Source organism: Haplochromis burtoni, unplaced genomic scaffold (genome assembly GCF_018398535.1).
Source record: "Haplochromis burtoni strain Fernald_Lab_line unplaced genomic scaffold, NCSU_Asbu1 Contig_243, whole genome shotgun sequence".
NCBI classification, from domain to species: domain Eukaryota; kingdom Metazoa; phylum Chordata; class Actinopteri; order Cichliformes; family Cichlidae; genus Haplochromis; species Haplochromis burtoni.
In genome coordinates, this window is record NW_024582604.1 from 886,385 (window position 1) to 907,738 (window position 21,354).

A 21,354-nucleotide genomic window follows, 5' to 3' on the forward strand; every position below is an offset into this window, starting at 1 on the left:
TTTTCAGTTGGGGATTTTTTATTTTTTAAATAACTGTAGTCAGCCCTATTTGTTATCTTCTGATTCAACCAAGATCCACTTGGCAGAAAAGATCAAAACAAAACACTATTTCTTTATTTCATTTTCCTCAAATGTCATTGAGATACAGCATCGAGGCGGCAGTAGCAAGTAAGGCAACAGCTGTAGCCATGGCAACACCTAAACAACAAAAAGGAGGACAGTCAGGACAGAGTACACAAGCATGCATGTCCTTTAAAAAAAAAAAAAAAATATATATAATATAGTACTATATTTTTTTTTTTCTTTTCCGATAGTTAATCATTATCAAAGCACTACACAATAGACTTTAGTTATTTGAATACTGAGCCCTAACAGAAGACGATTGGATGATACAAAAAAAAATAATAGGCAAATGTAGTATTCGTCTTGCTAACACAATTTATTAAATGTAGATGAGAGGTCTTTACCAATGTAGTTTTTCTTGTGCTCTGGCGCCTCGACTTTTTCTTGAGTGGGCTCTGAAAACATACAACACACATTTGGATCAGCTAGGTTAACATCCCTCATCACCAACTCCTGCTTGATTATTGTGAAAATGGCGTAACTAAAGTACCATCAGTGTGCACATACAGATGTTCACTTGATTTAACGGTTAGAATTTGTTAGTGTCATAAAATGTTGCAGCTAGGGAGTAAGTTTGTGAAGTCAGGATGATTTCATTAAGTAACTTGTTAATTATTTGTTGTTTCAGTTTAACTTTGTGATGGGAATTTTCAACAGACATCATTATTAATATAAACTGTAAACTGATAGTTATCATCGCACCACTGTTAACAACAAAAATAAACATTAATTGTTGTATTACTGAGGCTGAGGCTTTGAGGAGGTTGCTGACTCTATCACCAAATGATGACAGAGATGGGATACTGAGATTTTCCCAACCCAGGAAATTCCATTGAAGTGAACTTTTTTTTATACCCATCCATTAGATGGATGAGCTACGATGGTTTTTAATTTGTTTTAATATACATCTGACCTCACATCTGCAGTTTGGCATGTGTTCTCTGCAGCAGCACGTCACAATTACATATTTTGCATTCATATAGTAATGGCACTAAGATTTGGTCTGGAGGTAGGTGGAGCAGGTCATCTAGTAATCAGAAGGTTGGTGGTTCGATCCTGATGTGTGTGTGTTAGATAGAAAGCACTTAAGCATAGGGATAAAAAGTGCTTGTATGAATGGGTGAATGACGCATGTTGTAGTGTTTTTTTTGTGCTCCAGGTGAGTAGAAAAGCGCTATATAAAAAAAATGTGTCCATTTACCATTTAAACAATACCGTGACAACAAAAGGAGAAAGTGAAAACTGATACCCAAACTAGAAATTAGGTTTTGGTGTGAAAATACTACTTTACAAACACAAACTCTGTGCCCACCTGGTGTAATATCACACCCTGTGATTTCAAAAGTCATTTCCTGTCTGGTATCCAAGTCTTCCTCAGCTGCATCAATGTCCAGCATCTCCTTCAACCGCTCAGTCACCTCAGATAAACCCTCATCACTGAACTGGTAGTCACACACACAGAGTGGCCCGCTGACTTTTAGTGGACAAAAGATACGATGGGGGAGGCAGAACAGCTCTGAAGGACAGACAGAGAAGCGCAGGTACAGTAACTAATATTGAGAGGTCGTTGATTTTAACATCTCTTCTAATGGTGCTCATCTATTAAGACACGACAGTAAGGTTATTCACTTCTAACTTTCATTCATTCTTTTTTTTTTTTTTTGCCTGTCCCATTTGGTTCTTTAGCCGTCAGAATTGTTGTCTGAAGACCAACAAGGATACCCAGTGGATTTATTTTGCCAAATGGATCATCGTGGCATTGCCGTATTGGTCCATTTGATCGACCTTTGTTTTTATTGTTTATTATATTTTATTTTCAGATGTTACAGATGGGACAGACATGAGTGAGGGATAGGAAAGGGAGAAAGAAAGAGGAAGGAAAAGAAAAACAGAAGGGGAGAGGGACAGTGAGAAAGGGGGGGAGAAAAAAAATCTCCTGGATCACCTGTTGAGAGAAGAAGAATAGAAAACAAGCAAAAAAAACCAAAGCAACATACTAAACACAACACCATCGCATTAATCTAGCTAAGTGTAAACAGCAGTAAATACTAAATATTCAATGTTGTTGTGCAGCACGCAGGACAGACAGCGCACAATGTGCTTTGAAGTAGCAGCCAAGAAAGGTGTAATTTAAGTCTACGAACAGTGAACACCCGTGTGCACACCTGTGTGGATCAGCACGCTTGTATTCAAATGGTTTCCACATGTAATGGTCTGCAAGAGGATGTAGAGAGCCATAGCCCCGTCCCCCAGGGCATGAAGCAGGCATGGAGGAGATCCAGGCCCCAGACATCCAGAGGCCCCAGAGTGCGAGAGCCCAAGGAGGACCAGAGGGGCATCCATGCCACCCTCATGGGAAGGGCTGAGGATCCCCAGACGAGGCGTCACCCAGTAGCCACCGAGCAGAAGCTAGAGGGGGCTGCACCGGCGTGCCCGCCGGCTCTGCCGGCAGCCAGCTGTGCCAGAGTGAACCGAGCTGCAGGCCCAGAGGCCGGAGGCCCGAGGGCCCCCCGCACCCCGGAGGAGGCCTGACCGAGCAACAGGCGCCAGGCCCCGCCAGGTAGCCACCGGGAGTGAGCCGGTACATACCTGAGTGCCCAGCCCCGGACACCAAGAACCACCAATGCACCGACCCCTGAGGGCATCAGTCACCGGCAGGGAGTGTGGTGAGGGGAGATAGGCCTTGGAGGGCCTGGGAGTTCCCAGAGAGGTGGAGTCTAAGACCCGACCTGACATATAGACACAGACAAACAGGCACACACAGACACAAACATGCATTCCCACCCTCATGCACACATATACAAACACTCAGCACTCACCCAACGTAAGGATTGACATAAATGGACATGTACACACAATCACACTCCCCAAACATACTCTATACCCCGGGTCCAGGTACCCTCGCCCCCAGAGGGGGAAACAGAACCCAGACCCAAGAGATGTTACCCTTCCCCCCGGGGTGGAGGCAAGCAGACCGTCCCAGGCTCCACAGCAGCAGGGAGGCCAATCGGACAGCCAACATCTCCTCCCAGCCCCCCCGCCCCGATGGCTAGCAGAGAACGGGGGTGTGAACTTTCATTCATTCTAAAAAAGTTGCTTTGAAGATGTCACCATCAAGTGATCAGGTGCAGACAGACAACATTTTTCTTATTACTCCTTGTTCCTCCTCCTTACTCATTTAAAGAATTGTGGGAGAAAGATAATACTAATACTAATAATGGATTGCATTTATGCAGCGCTTTTTGAGACCCTCAAAGCGCTTTACAATTCCACTATTCATTCACTCCACCGGCCTCCTCAGTTCCTAGATGTTTATAGTATTGTTGAAAGATGACTGGGGATAAAATAGTGGTAAACATGGCCCTGTTCTAACTTTTTTGAGATGTGTTGCTGCCATCCCACTCAGTGCTTTGATACATTTTAAAATGCTACATTTTCACAGTTTAAACATTTGATGCTTTTTATGTCTTGACCTTTTTGGAATTGGGGCTGTAGTTGTAGCATTTGTACTCTTTGAACTAAACTGCTTTAAAATTCAGTGAGTTATGATCATTTTAGCTGTTTCATCTCCATAGACTTACATGGATTAACAGGTCTGGATCCCCCTTAACAATACACAAGCAGTGTCATTCTTGTGAGAAGCACTGGCCACATGTATACATGTGGATACACTGTGTTCATACCAGACCAACTATGAAATTGGTGTTTGGGATTAACAATAGCATGTGCCATCCATTACTAATTGCTCACCTTGTACTGTTGAGGTCAGGTCTTATCTGTGTTCAAATCCTGCCTCTATGTGTTCATTGGCTGGCAGTAAACCCACCCATGACCCTGAACTTATCTATGTACAGCTGTAAGCAACTGATTGGTGGAGCATACTGTGTCTGCACCTTTCTGTTGTTTGTCTCTGCAGCTGCCCTTGCTCTCCTGGTCTGATGCCAGCAGCTCCTCCAGCATCATTTGAACTCTCGTGGCCACCGTAGAAACCACATCCCTCTTCAGCAGCTGTCCGCAAGAGAGGTTTCCGTGAGAAAATAATAAATTCTGTTTTCATTTCATTTGTGGGTCATTCTTTTTCTCAGATGTTGAACTTCATATCTTTTATCTGTAACGACCCTTATGTTAAAGAATTACCTTCTCTGCCAGTCTGGCCTTTGGCTTGTTGCTGTGTAGATAAGCTCTGCTGTGGATTGCTCCTGTTACTGACACGCTGCCGCCACACTGCTCAATCACATCTGTTAACCTCTTGTTTTCCTAACACAAAGGAAGACAAAATTTTATTTCATGGTCATGCACAAACTTCTCAAAACTTGACTTAGCTTTACTCCAGCAAATATGTATAATTTTAACAGAAATGTACCAAACACAAGCACATGTGTCCACTTATGGCTTCACTGCCACTACTTGTGTGACGTGTCATCTACCAATCACAAGGTCTGTGGTTCAATTACGTGCTACAGCAATCTACATGTCAAAGTACCATTGGGCAAGATACTTAACCTACTGGATCCATAGGTGGAAACCTACTGAAGTTTCCACCTATGGATCCATCGGAATGTGAGTGTATGTGCAAATGTTAGATATGGAGTTTAGGTACAGAAAAATGGGGGTATGAATGTGTGTGTGCTTGGGTGAATGAAGCTTGCAGTAAAAAAACAGTGCTTTAAGTGCTTAATTAGAGTAGAAAAGTGCGTCTCTTACCGTTGTGATGAGCAGCTGAGCTGTGTATGTCTGTCTCACATTCCTCCTCTAGAGAAAAACACTGGATGTCAGAATTTTATTGCTGCCTTTCAACAAAAAATCACTTGTTATTTATCATCAAGCCACAGCAGTCTATGTTGGAATTGATTTGTGCATAAAAGTGTGCAAATAATCGATCCTAAACCAGCAATCAAGCATTTATTCATTCATTCAAGTATCATAAACAACCTGTCCCACTGTGAGCTCCGAGTCCTCGGGTAGCCTTTTTCCATCAATCAGACACAGTCCGCTCTCAATCTGGTGTGCCCACGCTTTCAGTCCTTCCTGAAACAGAAAACCAAGTCAGAACTGTTCCCATGAAGAAAAAAAAAGGTCTCATGCACAAGTGTGTGTTCCAACCTTAAGGCATTCCTCCATATTTCCTGTGCTGGTTCTGTTGTTTGGTAGTGGTAGCAGCATGTCTACATTTAGACTGCATGACACGGTGGCCCAGGAGGAGCACAAACCCGACTGGTACTTCCAATCTGCAGGCTTAGCCACACTCTGGGAAAACATATAAACAACAACAACAGCAGCATTGTATGAAAGAGAACAGCACAACATATATCAAGACTGTTAACCTTGTGGCCTACATCTCACTTTAAAAGGTTTAATTCACAACCCCTGATAAATGTAACGTGGAAGGACTTTACCGCTGTGTTTGTGAAGTCAGAACATAATAGATTTCCTTGTTCAGTGAATAAGACTTATAACACCATACTGAAATAGTGTTCCAAAACTGTGAGATTACATGTTTTGGGAAAAGCAAAGAATGTTTTTTTTAAAAGGCAGTACACATTTGAGTAATATTTTAGAGCTGTGCAGATAGAAGCTGCTTTTCTGTAAGACATGAGAGATGCAAACTGACCTTGGGGTCTTTGATGTCAAAGGTTCTACAGACAGTTCTAGTCCACTGGGTTAAAGAACATCCACAAACACTGTATGGTAGCTACCTGAGCCAAAGGCAAAGCTGATGAAAAGGATACTTTCTGGTTTTGGGATTGATGTGCAGCGTGACACAGTCTGTGACATCATCATCTGCAGGGTCCCACAGGTGCTCAGAGGAGATCAGATTTTCCACTGCAAACAGCAGCTAGACACACACACACACGCTGCATGATGTTACCAATTTTTTACTTTTCTGTGGTTACATTTAATTTCACTCCTTTTGGAGTTGGGGATTATTCTAGCTGAAGTGCAAATGTCAAAGACAAATTGAAAGACTGTTTCCAGTGTATTAAAGTTAAGTTAAGCAAGCTCCTTATGGAGTTGTAGGGTTTTCAGGCAAACCTTTGTCATCAATGTTATTTAAGATATACTTGACTGGGTTTAGAGCTTTAATTAGTTCAACAACATCAGCTAAAAGAAAGTTTGCATTTTGGTAAAAAAAAAAAAAAAAGTTGAGATGATCACTGATGGTAGTGTTTTTGTGAGAAAGTTTCTAATAAACCTCTGAATTATTTTTATTTCTTTTATAGCTATATAAAGAACAAAATCGTGCTCCAACAATATTTCCACCATCAAACTGAATTAGCTCTTCACACACTTTGTGTTTAGTCTTGAACCACATGAAAGTCACATGATGTCTTCCATCTGAACAAGCTAAGCTAACCCTGTTAGCAAATTTTAATATTGAATAAAGCATTTTTTAACAAATCTGTGCTGAACTGTAAAGACTTATAGTGATTATTATCCATTCAACACTAAGACAAAACTGGTAAAAAAAAAATGCATCCATGGGAGAATGGCAAGGCAAAATCTATGACCAGAAAGAACACCAAGGCTTGCCTCACATTTCCAAAAAACATCTTGAAAATGTCCAAGACTTTTGAAAAAATATTTTGTAGCCTAATGAGAAAAAAACAAAACTCAGGTTTTTGGTAAGGTTTGATTCCCGTTACATCTGGCATAAAACTAACAGCATTTCATGAAAAGAAAATCTCACCAACAGTCAAACTTGGTGGTGGTAGTGTGATGGTTTTGAGCTACTTTGCTGCTTCAGTACTTAGAAAACTTGCCATAATTGATGGAACTGTGAATTCTGTTCTCTACCAGAAACTCCTGAAGGAGAACGTCTTCCCATCAGTCAGTACGCTGAAGCTCGAGATCACTTGTTATGATAATGTTCCAAAAAACATACCAGTTCTTGCTGCCACACGTAGCACATCCAGGTATTAGGTTTATGTGCAATTACTTTTTCACATCAGGCCAAGTACTGGAGGTTTGGAGGCAAGTTTCCTGCACTTAAATTGTCAAATTTTCTCCATGATTTTTCTTTTTTTTAAGCTTTGGAATTCACAGCTGGTGGAACTATCTATTTATGTGCAGCCACTTATGTGTTAACATTCATGGAAGTCACCACTACTGGAGCTTAGCAAGAGTGAAAGCATAAAGCACCAGGTGACAGACATATTAAAACATTTTATTTTAAATTTGACATATAGGCTGCACATTTTTTAGAATCACTTAAAACAATGATAAAAAAAAAAGAAGTAAATTGTAAAAAAAATTTACAATGCTCATTTTGATATATTAATTTTAGGTCAAAGCCACAGAGAGTAACTGGATTATGGGCAAAAAAGCTAAATGTGGCTCTAGAGCTGCAGGTTTGAGACCTCGTTTCTAATCACTTAAGTTGATTTTCGATTAAACTTCACACTACAAGCACATTACAAGAATTTCAAAATGATTTTGCTGGAAACAGTGTCAACATGACTCTCACCTGTCGGAGTGTAGTTAGTGCGTCCTTGGCATCTGCATTAGTGATGATGAAGACTCCCACTACAGAGAGGCCTCCGGGCAGCATCCTGGACACCTGGAAATCAATAGCAAACATGAACCCTAGCAGTGTGCAAGTCCGTCTACCTAGGTGCACAGCTCATTTCAAAGCACATTCCACTCCTCATTTAATACATGAGCATAATACATGCTGAAATCAAATCAGTTTGTGCTGGAAGAGAGGCATGGCCCTCTTTAACTACCTGTCGAGCATGCTCGGTGACCCACTCCTTGTCCACAGAGTTTCTAGCTGCTGCAGCAGACTCCTCCTTTTGGGGGGTCCGAATTGCCATGACAACAAAATCCCTTTGCGTTGAGCTCTGAAATATTTAGTCAGTAATATTGATTAATCTCTCTTCACTCCACACACAGCATGTTGATGTCCTATCGTATTGTGACATATGGTGCTCGCGTATTAATTTTAAAGCATGTCTACAGTACTGTGCAAAAGTCTTTAGCCACTCTTTGTTTCTTTAGATTTTGCCAGAAAAATTGGAAATAGGTCCAGTGATTTATGAAAATGTGCAAATATACATGGAAATACAGTATACAGGCTAAAACTCAGTTGTAATTCCAACTAGCTTGAAAGTCAATATTCAGCATGACCACCTTTATTCTTCAACACAGCATGAACTCTGTGTTAGGCAGCTTTCTAGTAATTTCTTTATGCAGTCTTCATGAACTGTTCTCTTGACTTTCTGCATTTTGTTTTTTTCTTTGTCAAGATGATTAAATTAAATTTTATTTATATAGGGCCAAATCACAAAAAAAATGCCTTGAGGCAATTTATATTGCAAGGTAAAGACCCTACAATAATACAGAGAAAACCCCAACAATCATATGACCCCTATGAGCAAGCACTTTAGTGAGAGTGCAACATTACTGACTGCAATGGAGAAGCAAACCATAACAGAGGCTCCGTCAATGTTTTACAGGTGGCTGTAGACAATTGTTGCTGCACCACTTTCCTGACTGTCTGAATACATATTGACAATTTGAACCAAAGATTTCAAATTTGGATTCATCACTCCATAAGACCTGCTGCCATGGATTTTCGGTCCAGTTCTTGGAAACATTGCTCTGAAAATGGTCACATACAGAGACTATACTGCAATAGACAGACCTTCAGAAAGTCTGAAGAACTGCAGCTCAAGACCATGATAAAAGATGACAAGAATGTTTGGATCTTTGGAAATAAAACATAGAAAATGGGGGTGGCAGAATATTTCTGCACAGTACTATATGTAGTGCATTTAATTAATTTCCATCTAATCTTTTAGAACATAGAATCGTTTTCATCATTTCACAGCTCACATAAAACTGAGTAACTCTGGACTCCATCCTGAAAGGATTTTAGTATTTTTCAACTATTTTCTGATATTATATGGACAGAAGGGCTAAGGGACAGATTCACTTTCTTTTCTTTTTTTCTCATTTCTCTTCTTAAGTTTAACACAATTGACAAACGTATTGGAATACTATTCAAAGTATTTGTGACTGTTACTTGCTTCTAAAAAGGACTTTGGTTGTAGCCCTGATTCAATATCTTGAACATATTTTACATATGCCACCGCTAGACACACTCTTTGCATATAAAAAAAAATGGTATAATGAATGCAAAGTTCTAAAGCCTCTGTTTTTACACATGGCCTAATACACGACAGATGTTAGTATACACAGGTACCTGTCCAATTAGCAGTCCTGTGACTGGGTCTGCCTTTTGTTCACAGAGTTTCGACAGATATCCCTCCACATCATCTTGGACTATATATCCACGACCCATTATTTCTGACAGGGAAATGAAGAGGTGATGAAAACATTGCACTTTATCCAAGAGCTTCTGTAAATAAACAGTTCACGGAAAAGAGATGTGGAGCACTACAACAAGTGAGTGTTTCTAATCTATAAATACGGTTGAATTAAAAGCAGTAAATATGCAGTCGCTCATTGATTATTTACAGCTGTTTGCCCCTCTAACTTTAGCTAGCTCATATTTTAGCTACATTTCATTAAAATAACAGTTCAGGTTCACTATAAAATACAGCGTGGACGTCATAAGCTTCCACGTACCATGGAAAATATTCAAAAGAAGTAAAACAGTTGCTAAAACCTCAACCAAAAAAGCAGGCAATTTTGACAGGTCTAGTGGTTCGTCAGCAGACCAAAAAAAAATGCATTGACAGATTTCCGTCGCACGTCTGTGTCGTAATAGGTGACTCGGGATGGAAATGGTCAGCATACCAAAGCAAACTAGCGCTGAGAGTTTTTCTTCAAAATAAAATTTGCTGCAATAAGAGCCAAGTAGGCTTGGAGGCAAGACCAGATAAATACATTGTAGCTGCCCATATACATTAAATTAACAATTTAACTTTTATATTCGAAGAGCGTATATCGATTCATCGCATCTCAGCTTTAATAAGTAGTTTTCATTTACCTCGTCTAACTTCATTACCTTACTTTGAAAGTATGAAGCAAACTTCCTGCCTGTGTACGCGTCTAATTTGACATTTTTTAGTTGTTAGTTTGGTTGTAGACGGTGCACAGATTAAGATTATTTTACAAGAGTTTACCGTTATTCTTCGGGACGAGTAGGCAGCGATGGCGGTCGTCCTGCTTCAGGCTCTGGAGCGGACGGAGCTGAATAAGCTCCCGAAAGGCATCCAGAACAAGTTGGAGAAGTTTGTAACGGAGCTGCAGAATGCTAACGAGGTGCTCCAGACGCAACATGAGCGATTCAAAGCAGACAGCGGTGGGTACCTAGAACAAGTCCGTATTGGTTAGCTATTTAGCGTTTAACTTGCTTTTGTTGCTTGCTAGATTCGAGTATTCTAGTATTTAGAGTACTCACTCTGTTTGGGTATAAAACATGTTGTATGTGTTTCGCTACCCTTACTCCTGCACGCTAACGTTAGCTGCGCTATCAAGCTATGGCTAATTTTGGCGGAAGGGAGATGTGTCCAGTTGTTGAAGTTATTTTATTATTAAGTAGTGATGTGTAGTGTGTTGAAATAAAAAACAGTTCCCAAATTATTGAAAAACATCTTGTACCAGCCTGTGTTTTTATGCTGTCGCCATTAACCAAATGCACACAATGTTACTGTAAATTCGAATAGAGTTGGCACTACCTTTTATCAGTACTGAAAAGGGGATTTTGTCAAATTATAAGTTAATAAATATATATATATATATATATATATATAATCAGCATTGCAGATCTCTGTGTTTGTGACCGGACAAGTACTAAAGTGTATATTTCTTGTGTACACCTGTGTTCCTGTTGACTGTTGCCCCATATAGAGCAACAGTACTTTGACATGGAGAAGAGATTGGCGGAGAGTCAGGAACAGATCTTGTCTGCTACCAAAGATCTGCAGACCCTCAAGGAGGAAAATAAAAAGCTCAGTAAGTCATCATATGCATATCAGCCGGTGTCTTTATTCTACATGTTGTCTATATCAGCACAGAACTTAATTGTACAGTCCACTTTGGAAAAAAAAATACATTGATGTTTAATGATACACTGATTGTGAAATTCTGGGAAAACAGGATTATAAAAAAATGTAGGTTGAAATCAGATGCTGATATGTTATTCCATTTGTTTAGTTTCTTTTTAAAAATTTTTTTGTTGTTTCAGATCAAATAGATCTTTAGTAACTGAACAGTTTTAACAATATTTTGTTTTTATTCACTCAAATTTCCCATTTTTCCTAGAAAAATATAAATAACCGAGGGGTGGCTTGAAACGTTTGCACAGTATTATAAGGCTGATAACAAGTGATATTGGTTTTAGCCAATGCTGATATTCTGCTGTTATAGATGACCATCCTTGTTGATGTTCTATATTATAGGCCTAAACAAGGCCTGTTTAGTTTATAACACTGGCTGAAATGTTTCTGCAAAGACACTCTCAGTTAGACATTTCAGAGGTTACAGCTGCTAATGGCACCTGATTTGGGTGTGAGGGTTATTAAAAGAAATCTAGTGTAATTCATTGTACAGTCTTTTTATGCTTTACCAGAGACTGTTTTTAAATGAATCATGAGGTTTTAGTGTAGTCTAGCACTGTTTTTCTTGATCTCGTGATGCCATGGGTTGTAATGTTTCTCTCATCAGATGAAGAGTTGAGCGCTCTAAAGGGAATAGAAGGAGAGAGCACCGAAGATAAACCATCGCAACAGGTAAACATGCCGATAAGGGCTTCATATTGACATAACTTAAAAGCTGTGTTGATACAATTATGCTTCATTTATCGGTGCTACACCTAGCTAAATCTTTGAACATGGTTAGTGTTTACTGCCATGTTGTGCGAGTACATAGCATGATATCACTGGGTGGGTTGGTTGGTTGCTGCTAGTAGACAATGATTGTTAATCTGTTACTGATAAATTGATAAACTGCAGTGAAAAAATAGCCAGAAATGCACAGGAGGAATCGATGGTACAGAACAGGCCAATCACAGTAGTCATGGGCTGTGCTGACTTGACGTATAGTTACATTTCTAGGGAGGTGAGGTCTGAGGGATTTCCCACTGAAGCATATATCCTAGAATTTTATGCTGTAGTGGACTCACCAAAAATATAAACTCTATTCTAAAATCAACATCTTTAAGCTTGGTAATGGTAGCATCATAGTCTTTTGAGATTATTTAACAGAAAAAGGATTATTGTACTTGTAAATATACATTGATTAGTGTGTAATTACATCTTCTAAGTAATTACTGCATTCTCATAAACTCAGAAGTGATCTATTAAAAACGCATAGGAGCAGGCACTAGTTATTAGGAGCTACCATGTGTTTCCCTCCATCTTGGATATAGTACTCACGATGGACACTGTTGCCTTGGGTTTTATGTATGTGCTAGAGACTGGTCTGGAGAAGAGAACTGTGGTGTCTGATATGGAGGCAAATTATAATTCCTTTTCTGCATTTTCAGACTAAACAGTTTATTCTTATATTGTGTCTGAGTTTTGTCACCAAGTGTCAGAGTCCAGCAATGTTAGAGCCTCTTCAAATAAAGCTTCACTATAACTGGCTAAGAGTAACTAGCACATGTAAAAACAGCAGCGCTTACCAGGATATTCTCAACAACTCACGTCAGTATCACTGTCATTGGTCACAAGTGAGCTTTCCTGACTTACTGGCTTGTATCGGGTTCCTTTCACAATTTTTGCATACTCCTCCAGAGTGAAGAGTCTGTACTAATTCTGTCAAGAAGAGTGGTGAAATATTCATCCAGAGTTATACCAGAAGCTCTTGTTGATGACTACCAAAATTGTCCGCTTGAGGTGCATCTTGCTAAGAGACATTTAACCAAGTATTAGTGAGGATGTACGCATGTGTTTGAGTCTGTATGTTTTTGACCCTGTGTGAATTAGTGAAAAACCATTACCTCAGGTAATAAAAAAAGAGACCTTTTACTCATCATTAACACAGATTAACACAGAAATTCCTTTAGAAGTCTGCTGAAGATACCGGATAATTGTTACACATTTCAATTTTCTGCACACTCTCAGTGTAGTAGTATAATTCAAGTACTGTTTGTGCACGTATGTATGGATCCAGCAAACCAAGACCAAGTATGAGATTGAGGCAGAGAAGAGAGAGCTGGAGCGGTTGCTAGAGAAGAGAACACAGGAGGTGGAGAATGTCTCTGGTAAGTTCACTACACAAGCTATACACCTCGATAAATTGTGCATGTTTGGTTCAGTGGAAACCTGTTAACGCTTCTTTTTGTGGTCTGTGGATTTGTCTTTGCAGAGGATGTGAAACGTCTCAATGAGAAACTGACAGACTCAAACAAAGTGAAGATGGAACTGCAGTTAAAACTGGACGAGATACAGTCGTCTGCAGCATCTGTACAGGTGCGCTACACACACAAACAAACACACACACCAACAGGTTCACCTTATGTTAAACACACCAAATAAACTACACAATAAGCAGGTGAGAAGCATAATATTACACACAAACAGATGCTTTGCTTTAATCTCTGTTTCAGATGTTTGCTTAAACTGCAGTCTGCCAAGAACAGCAGCTGCACTTGCAAGATGGGCTTGGAGTCGTCTTGCAAGGGCTTGAGGCTAAAATGACTGATCACAATAATCATTATTTTTGACTTAATCGAGAAGGCCTGCAGTCCTGCAGAGAAAGTGCTTACTGGCACTGAGTTCTACTTGTGGAAGCCAGACAAGGGACAGCCTTTTAGAAGACAGTGACCTTTTAGTTGGACAGTCTTAAAGGGATAGAAAATGAAACTGTTTCTTTCAGACAAGAAGTGTTGAGGCCTGTTCAGGTTGAACAAAGATTGCGAATTATTTATTTTTGAGCTTATAGTAAAAACCATAATTGGTCCCCCTTTAAAATGCCATTTTTTTCTCTGGAAATATTTTGTGGCGTGAAGAGAGAAGTGTTACTGGAAATGTATCTTACAGCACCGGGAGAAGCGCATGGAGCAGGAGAAGGAGCTGCTTGAGAAGAAGATCGAGTGGTTGACTGCAGAGCTAAAGACCAAAACTGAGGAACTGCTGAACACCAACAGAGAGAAAGGCGAAGAGATCCTGGAGCTGCAGAGCAGTCTGAAGAGCAGCGAGCAGAAGGTAAGATTGATACAGTACTGTATTTACATTCAGTACTGTATAAACTGAATGTAAATTCCCTGTTGGTTTTAATCTCTTTTATTATCAGTAGTTGTGGAATATGTAGGGTTAATTAGCTATTCTAGCTACAGCGCTAACGTCTTTATTAACAATATTTCCTTTCCACAGGTGGCTGTACTGGAAAGTCAACTCACTGTTCTGAAGGAAACCGGTGAAAGTCAGAATAAAAGAGCTGAAGACCTCAACAACAAACTGAAACAGGTAACACAGAAACACTTGTGTAGGGCTGCAGCATTTGATTATTTTAGTAATTGATTAATTGGATAAGAAATACTTGTGACTTCTTAATGAGCAATAATAAATATTCAAAAGAGAAAAAAATAAAGGTCTTTCAAAATGAACTGTTCATTGGTTTCCATTTTAGAAACTGCATTGTTTTTGTTTTGTCCGTCATCTGTTTCATTTGTCCAAAAAAACACCAAAAAACTCCTGTTTTTATGCGTCATATTCAATTTTAGTTTTTAGAGAAAACATTTTCTTAAATGCAAAAATGTATAAATGCTATCAAGTAGAGTCAAAGTTAAATAAGATAAATGTGTGATAAGTCATAAAAATGTCATCTATACTCTGTCTTCTTGGAAAGCTTTGAGTTTTTGTGTTTCCATGGTGACAGTGGTGAGCTACAGAGCTGTGTCAAAGCGCTTAAACCCTAATTAGTTGCCTTCGAAACTTTGTGCTCCAGGATTTATTGAAAGATCTCTTCAAGTATGTTTAATGGTTTTATTGATCAAACAATTGATCAGCATTTTTTTAATCTGCCAATTTAATTAATGATACAGTGATTGCATACACATATTTTATGCATTGCATTTATTTTCTAAATGTATTTCCAGGTCAAAGATGAGAAGAGCGCCATGGAAGAGAAGTACCGCAATGAACTCAATGCTCATGTCAAGTTGTCTTCACTCTATAAGGTGAAAAGTCACTAAGATAGTTGTTGCTGAAATAACTAAGACCTTCTGTCATACTGTAGTGCCATGTTCTTCTAAGAGTCATTCTTTTCCTCCCTGTAGGGGGCAGCAACAGACATGGAGACAAAGACCCAAGAACTGAGCAGAGCTGTTGAAGAACTCAGCAAGCTGGTGAAAGAAACACTTGAAGGTACAAATCCATGTTTTTAGTTTTGTTTCTGCACACCTGGTCATTAAATAAAAGTCTGAATATTCGTTTATAATGCAAACAAAAACTAGTGCTATCATCAACCCCAAAGCCTTTGTAGTAAATGTGTATTCTTAATATATTTAACCTGCTCTGTACCTTTCCATATTCAAAGTGTTACTGATGACCTCGGTGTGGTTGATTTTGCTCTCTTTGCAGCCAATAAGGCTCTAGAAAAGAAGGTGTCAGAGGGTGAGGAGCTAAAGACTCGTCTTGAAGAAGAGCTTAAAGAGAAGATCAAGAAAATGGAGAAGGAGTTGGAAAATGCTACAGTGAAGGCTGCAGGCAAACACTGCTGTGAGAACACACACACACACACGTCTTACCTGTGCTTATCAAGCTGAAGTCTGCTTTTATGAGAATGTCTCTGGAAACGCATAACAGCTTTATTTACATGTGCATGTTGTGTTCCAGGCATGCCTTCTATGACTGAAGAACAGTTGGATGCCATGTGCCCTTCAGCAGCCTCCATTGCAGCGATTGTTAAACCTGGCATGAAGTTCTTTGATGTGAGTTCACAGGATTTTACCAAGGTGTCAGTGAGAATTAGACACTACGTCTGAATCCAATAAAACACCTTTGGGATGTGGTAGAAGGGCTATTTGGTATTATGAATATCCAGAAAGGGTGCCATAAACCACATCATCATGGAGCAGCTTTTCAAAGGAGTGTTTTGAACAAAATTTTAGGCCATTAGAGAGCATTGTATTGCTTTGCTATGTTACGTCAAAAAAAGGGAGGGCTTAACCAAGAATAACCATTCATTTGTTTATTGCGGTTGTTACTTGAGACACTCTGATATATTGCAAGTTTCTAGATATTTTCAAGTGTGCTGTAAATCGTCCTTCCAGTAGTGTATCTGTACTACTGTAGTGTAGAGAGCAGTGTAGACGTTTGTGGTTAAGAATTCTTCTTTTGCTGTCTCTTTGTTTAGCTGTATAATGCGTATGCTGAGTGTCAGACACAGCTTCAGCTGGAGAAGCAAGAGACGAGGAGAGTGAGCCGTGTGCTGGATGAGATTGTTCAGGAGGTCGAATCCAAAGCTCCTGTCCTGAAACAACAGAGGGAGGAGTATGAGAGCATGCAGAGATCCATGGCCTCCCTGTGCAACAAACTGGAGCAAGCTCGAACAGTAAAGCAGCTGTTTTATAAACCCGATTGATTCACTTTTTGATTTGTTTGGTTACATAAAACTTGCATATTGTTCATTTTTTGCCATTAGGAAATCTACAGTTTGCAAAAAGAGAAAGAGGAGATAAAGCAGCACTGTGATACCCTGGAGAGAGAGAAACTGAGGATAGAAAGACTCTTGGAGGATACATCTGCTCAGGTATGCTAAGGCTACGTTCACACTGCAGGTCTTAATGCTCAATTCCGATTTTTTTGATCAAATACGATTTTTTTTTTTTTTTTGTCTGGTTGTTCACATTACAAATAAAATGTGACAACAAACGCGCTCTAGTGTGAACGGTTCACGGCCCTCAAAGCAGCCTGCATGTGCAAGAGAAGACGTCACACACATGCTCTGTTTACGGAAGAAAAAATGGCGGCTACAGAGCTAGTAGGTGTTGTTGCAGCAGTCTATCAATTTCTGCACAGTCGTAACCGACAGAATTTTGACAAATTAATTAGAAAGAAGGACACTGAGAAAAGAGAGCTGTAATAATGGCCTTGTTTGCAGCAGTGGCTGCTACCTCCGTGCAGAGGTATATATGGACCTGGAGTCAGAACCAGGAGTGGTGGGATTGGGATGTGAGAGGCTGTCTTCTCCGGCGCTGAAATTGCCGTCTGTCTTGTGTCAGTGACGTAAAAGACGGATTTAATGCAGCATGACCATTCAAACAGCAGTTGCTTTCCAAAATATCAGATATGTATCGGATTCAGTACCACATACGAAAGTGACCTACATTGGATTTGAAAATATCGGATTTGTGCCGTTCAAGCTGTCATACCATGATCGGATATGGGTCGCATAGGGTCAGAAAAGTCGGATTTGATGCACTTTTGCCTGCAGTGTGAACGTAGCCTAAGATATTCAGAGCAATACACAGAAGAAATTCATTCATTAGTGCTGTTATATCCGATTAGGTTTAATGCCCATCATGTGAGTGGGGAAATAATAAATTATTAATGTCAAACACAGAGTAGAGCTTGCACTGATTCATTTCTCTCCAGGTGTGTGGTCTTCTGGTGGAGTTGGAGGAAGCCAGGGGCAACCACGTGACCAAGGATGACGGCAGCTCTGCTGACATTTCTAGGACTTCAGAGGTGATCAGCCCTCACCAGCTGTCTTTCCGCAGTGTGGAGGAGCTCCAGAGGCACAACCAAAGCCTTCTGGGAAGGCTGAGGGAGCTGGAGGAGGAGAAGGATAAACAGCAGAGCCAAGTAACATCAGCACGGTAAATGTGATGGGGCTATTATATTTAGCCCTGCTACTTATTTTTATAATTGGTGTACAATTGTGTCCACAATGCAGTAACACAAATGTCTTAATACTGAACTAACTAACTAGTAGACGTGATTTTAATTGGATGTACAGAAGCAAATCAATCTAACCATTGGGAGTTTTGTGTCTTCACGCCACTGAGATGACAAAAGATTGGACTGTAATGTCTGGTGTGGTAGTCACAGTAGGACTAGTCAGCATTTGTTTTCAGGTAAATTGATCAAAGATTGATTAAGGAATCTCAAAAGATGCGTTAGGTCAGCGGTCCCCAACCTTCGGGCCTCTGACCGGTACCGGTCCGTGAGTCGTTTGGTACCGGGCCGCGAGAGTTGAGGCTCAGGTGTGAAATGTATGGTTTTCAGGGTTTTTATCGGTTTTCAGCGTTATTTTGTTATCGTTTACTCGGTTTTCCTGGGTCACGTGTGTTATGAATAAATCTTATTTTTTTGGTACCGGTACTAGTTTTATTTTGTTGTATTTATCCGCGACACCTTAAAGGCCGGTCCGTGAAAATATTGTCGGGCATAAACCGGTCCGCGGTGCAAAAAAGGTTGGGGACCGCTGCGTTAGAGGCTTGCTGCCACTCTGTGGGTGAGTGATTGAAGTGATTGCAATTAAATTCAGCTTTATTATTTATTTGTTATTATTAATGCTAAAACACATTCTGCAACAGCATGGCTAAACTGGTGAGCATGTAGCCCAGACTCATTCCATGAAAATATTTTTTGACACTTTTTAGGCAACGAACTACTGAGCTGCTGAAAATTTTAAACATTGTTTTGTTTTCTAAACTGCAAATTTCCAAGTTCCTAAGAGTGAACTCAGACTCAACCTTTTAAATCTTGCATTTGCACTATTTTAATTAAATATGGGGTTTAATTCATTTGCAAATTATCAAATTGCATTATAGCTATTTTACCTGTCATGGAACGGGGATTCTAAATACTTTATTGTAGTATTTTTAACAATATTGCAAATTAATAATATTTTAGCTAATAATGGTACATTATTTATCTTGGTATTCACATTACTGTTTTCAACCAGTTAATTATGAAGTCAACTGATATCTTTATTTATCGTAGTTAATCAGGGAAAATGTCTGTCTATTTTAAACGTGAAGTATGTGCCCTTGGTTTCTTGTAGGATATCAGAGTTGGAGTCCAGTGTGGATCGACTTCATAAGGAGGTGGAGCAACTGAGAGAGCAGAGGAACCAGCAGAAACAGCTGGCAGACTCAAATGCAAGGCAGAGAGACATGTACAAGGCTTTGCTGACACAGAGCACTGGCTTCAGTCTGCCCCCTCAAGGTGACAAAAAAATACTAAGACCTGTATGTAGCATCTTTGTTGGTGAATATACACACAGTCAAGCTTTTATTTTTACTTATTTATTTTGTTTGCAACTTCAGGTCAAGACTCTTCTCCCCAACCTGCACAGGGCCGCTCTTCAATACCAGCTACTCGCTCTACTCCTCAGAGAGTTGCTGCTGCAGAGTCGGCACAGAATGCTCAGACGAAAGCAGCTTTAAAACAGGTACACACGAGCACATCTCTATATGAAAGTGAATGTTGAGTTAGGAATCGAATTCTTGAAGCTCTTCTGATGTGCGTCTGTTCCCAGCTCAATGACGCCTTTGCGCTGTATAAGAAGGAGAAGGCAGAGAACGACAGGATACTGAATGAAACCAATGATCGGCTGCAAAGGCAGCTGACAGAACTCCGCTCCAGCCATGCCAAGCTGACTTCTCAGCTGGAGTTCAGCAACAAGCGGTGGGTTTAGGACACAAAACACTAATGTGACAGTTTATGCTTTTTTTACCGCTCGCCTGTAAACGGCTGAAGGAGTATTGTCGTTAAATGCAGTGACTCAGTTTTCAAATTGATACAATAGTTGCATCTATTAAAAATCTTGTATGAGTTTGAATGTCAGTGACCTCAAGGTCAGAAGAAGTTTTTCTCAATCTTGTGAATGCAATAACTTAAAAACAAAGTGATGTAGCATTGATACCATTGGTGTGTCTACCAGGAGGCTTAGGGGTAGTACTGGGAGTTGCCAGGATTTATTTTTAAAGGCTGAGATCTGTGTGTGTTTCTAAATACCAGATACGAAATACTCCAGGAGGCTGTATCAGCATACCGCCGAGAGATCGTTATCCTTCAGGAGAGGAACCAAAAGATGTCTGTAACAGCCCAGCGACACGAGCACATTATCCACACAATGAGCCAGGACCTGAGGCAGGCTAATGAAAAAATTGCTCTGGAAGAGGTGAGCAAGACAAGCAGTAGGGATCAGGACGGCTAGAAAGATAAAGGGACTTATGGAGAACATTAAACATTAAAACCAATATTTTCCTAAGATAATATTAACATAGTAGCTTAATTTAGGCACATGTTTTTTTTTTTTTGTACTTGTAATAACTTAATTTACAGCTGGGCCACTTGACCACTGCAAGGAGTTTTATTTATAACTTATTTTGCTAGACTAATGGGTCTGTCTGCTTTTTAACCTAAAAAAACGGTTGACAGATTTTTGTCTTGTAAAATTTCCGCGCCTTCTTTTCTCTCCTTGCAATGGAAATGGCCCAAAAGTACATCTGCCTCTCTGTACATTAGGTTTCAGCGGATCAAAACAAGAGAGGATTTTCAATACTCCAGAGTTCTTTCTGGTTTGGTCTATTAAACACCTGTGATATGTCTGAGAAGTTTATATTAACTCACCTTGGAAGTACATTAAACGTCACTATGAATGATTGGGAAGAAAGGTTATAGTAGACTGTATCAATGTGCGTTTTAGGCTTCAATTCCACATTTACTTCAAACATCTTTTAGCATTGGCGGATTCGCAGTTTAATGGCTGAGCCACACATGACACCTACATGTTAAAAATAAAACCAGACTGCCCCATAAAGGCATAACCAGTTAGCAATTTATGTTCACGTAGCTTTTGCAGTTGCTTCATAAACATAAACGGAATAAAAAGGGAAATGAATGTGCTCCCTAGTAAGTTAAAATTCTAATCATGTGTACTTTTGGGTCTGAACGAGACAAAACAAAAATAATCTTTCTTGGTGAGAGCAAGAACAAAATATTACATATATGATCCTCTGAATTTGGATCAAGTTCATGGTCATATTTGTTGTTTCATGGGCACTTTTGTCACCTTTGTCATTTTGTCAGTAACCTGCCTCTGTCTGTAGGTGCGTGTGGAGAACCTGACAAAAGAGAGAGACATGTTGAGACAAGCAGAGAGTCGACTCAGTCGAGAGAAGGAAGCCATGCTGGCTGAACAACGTAACCAAAACTTGTTGCTCACCAACCTCAAGACCATACAGGTACCATATTACAGCAGCAGGGTTTGGAGACAGGATGCTTTTGGTAATTTCTATATGTATGAGGTAGGGCAGGGCAATATGGACAAAAATATTTAGCACGATATATATTGGAAAATTTG

At 39.8% G+C, this 21,354-nt stretch overlaps 2 protein-coding genes across 5 annotated transcripts in view; one reads left to right on the top strand and one right to left on the bottom strand.

Annotated features, from left to right (window-relative positions):
- Positions 1 to 92: 92 nt before the first annotated feature.
- Positions 93 to 9,853, bottom strand: odr4 (odr-4 GPCR localization factor homolog). The gene is made up of 14 exons (XM_005938181.3): positions 9,715 to 9,853; positions 9,329 to 9,432; positions 7,848 to 7,964; positions 7,589 to 7,681; positions 5,853 to 5,959; positions 5,735 to 5,771; positions 5,227 to 5,370; positions 5,056 to 5,151; positions 4,828 to 4,875; positions 4,261 to 4,380; positions 4,017 to 4,131; positions 1,436 to 1,639; positions 468 to 518; positions 93 to 198 (listed from the first exon to the last, which is right to left on the bottom strand). Exons 2-14 carry the CDS (start codon positions 9,425 to 9,427, stop codon positions 128 to 130), a joined length of 1,302 nt encoding a protein of 433 aa, XP_005938243.2. The 5' UTR covers positions 9,428 to 9,432; positions 9,715 to 9,853; the 3' UTR covers positions 93 to 127.
- Positions 9,854 to 10,117: 264 nt separating this feature from the next.
- Positions 10,118 to 21,354, top strand: part of tpra (translocated promoter region a, nuclear basket protein) — a 33,054-nt gene continuing 21,817 nt past the window's right edge. For 3 of the 4 annotated variants that reach the window (XM_042227089.1, XM_042227091.1, XM_042227090.1), the window contains exons 1-19: positions 10,119 to 10,393; positions 10,942 to 11,046; positions 11,758 to 11,822; positions 13,207 to 13,297; positions 13,402 to 13,505; positions 14,076 to 14,240; positions 14,409 to 14,501; positions 15,134 to 15,214; positions 15,314 to 15,401; positions 15,618 to 15,755; positions 15,873 to 15,967; positions 16,393 to 16,590; positions 16,681 to 16,788; positions 17,634 to 17,857; positions 19,048 to 19,211; positions 19,313 to 19,437; positions 19,525 to 19,673; positions 20,007 to 20,169; positions 21,101 to 21,235. In XM_042227089.1, the coding sequence (XP_042083023.1) occupies positions 10,243 to 10,393; positions 10,942 to 11,046; positions 11,758 to 11,822; positions 13,207 to 13,297; positions 13,402 to 13,505; positions 14,076 to 14,240; positions 14,409 to 14,501; positions 15,134 to 15,214; positions 15,314 to 15,401; positions 15,618 to 15,755; positions 15,873 to 15,967; positions 16,393 to 16,590; positions 16,681 to 16,788; positions 17,634 to 17,857; positions 19,048 to 19,211; positions 19,313 to 19,437; positions 19,525 to 19,673; positions 20,007 to 20,169; positions 21,101 to 21,235 (2,442 nt within the window). In that variant the 5' untranslated portion in view covers positions 10,119 to 10,242. Of the gene's footprint in view, positions 10,394 to 10,941; positions 11,047 to 11,757; positions 11,823 to 13,206; positions 13,298 to 13,401; positions 13,506 to 14,075; positions 14,241 to 14,408; positions 14,502 to 15,133; positions 15,215 to 15,313; positions 15,402 to 15,617; positions 15,756 to 15,872; positions 15,968 to 16,392; positions 16,591 to 16,680; positions 16,789 to 17,633; positions 17,858 to 19,047; positions 19,212 to 19,312; positions 19,438 to 19,524; positions 19,674 to 20,006; positions 20,170 to 21,100; positions 21,236 to 21,354 lie in introns of all 4 variants that reach the window. The other variant, XM_042227092.1, reaches the window with a different exon arrangement.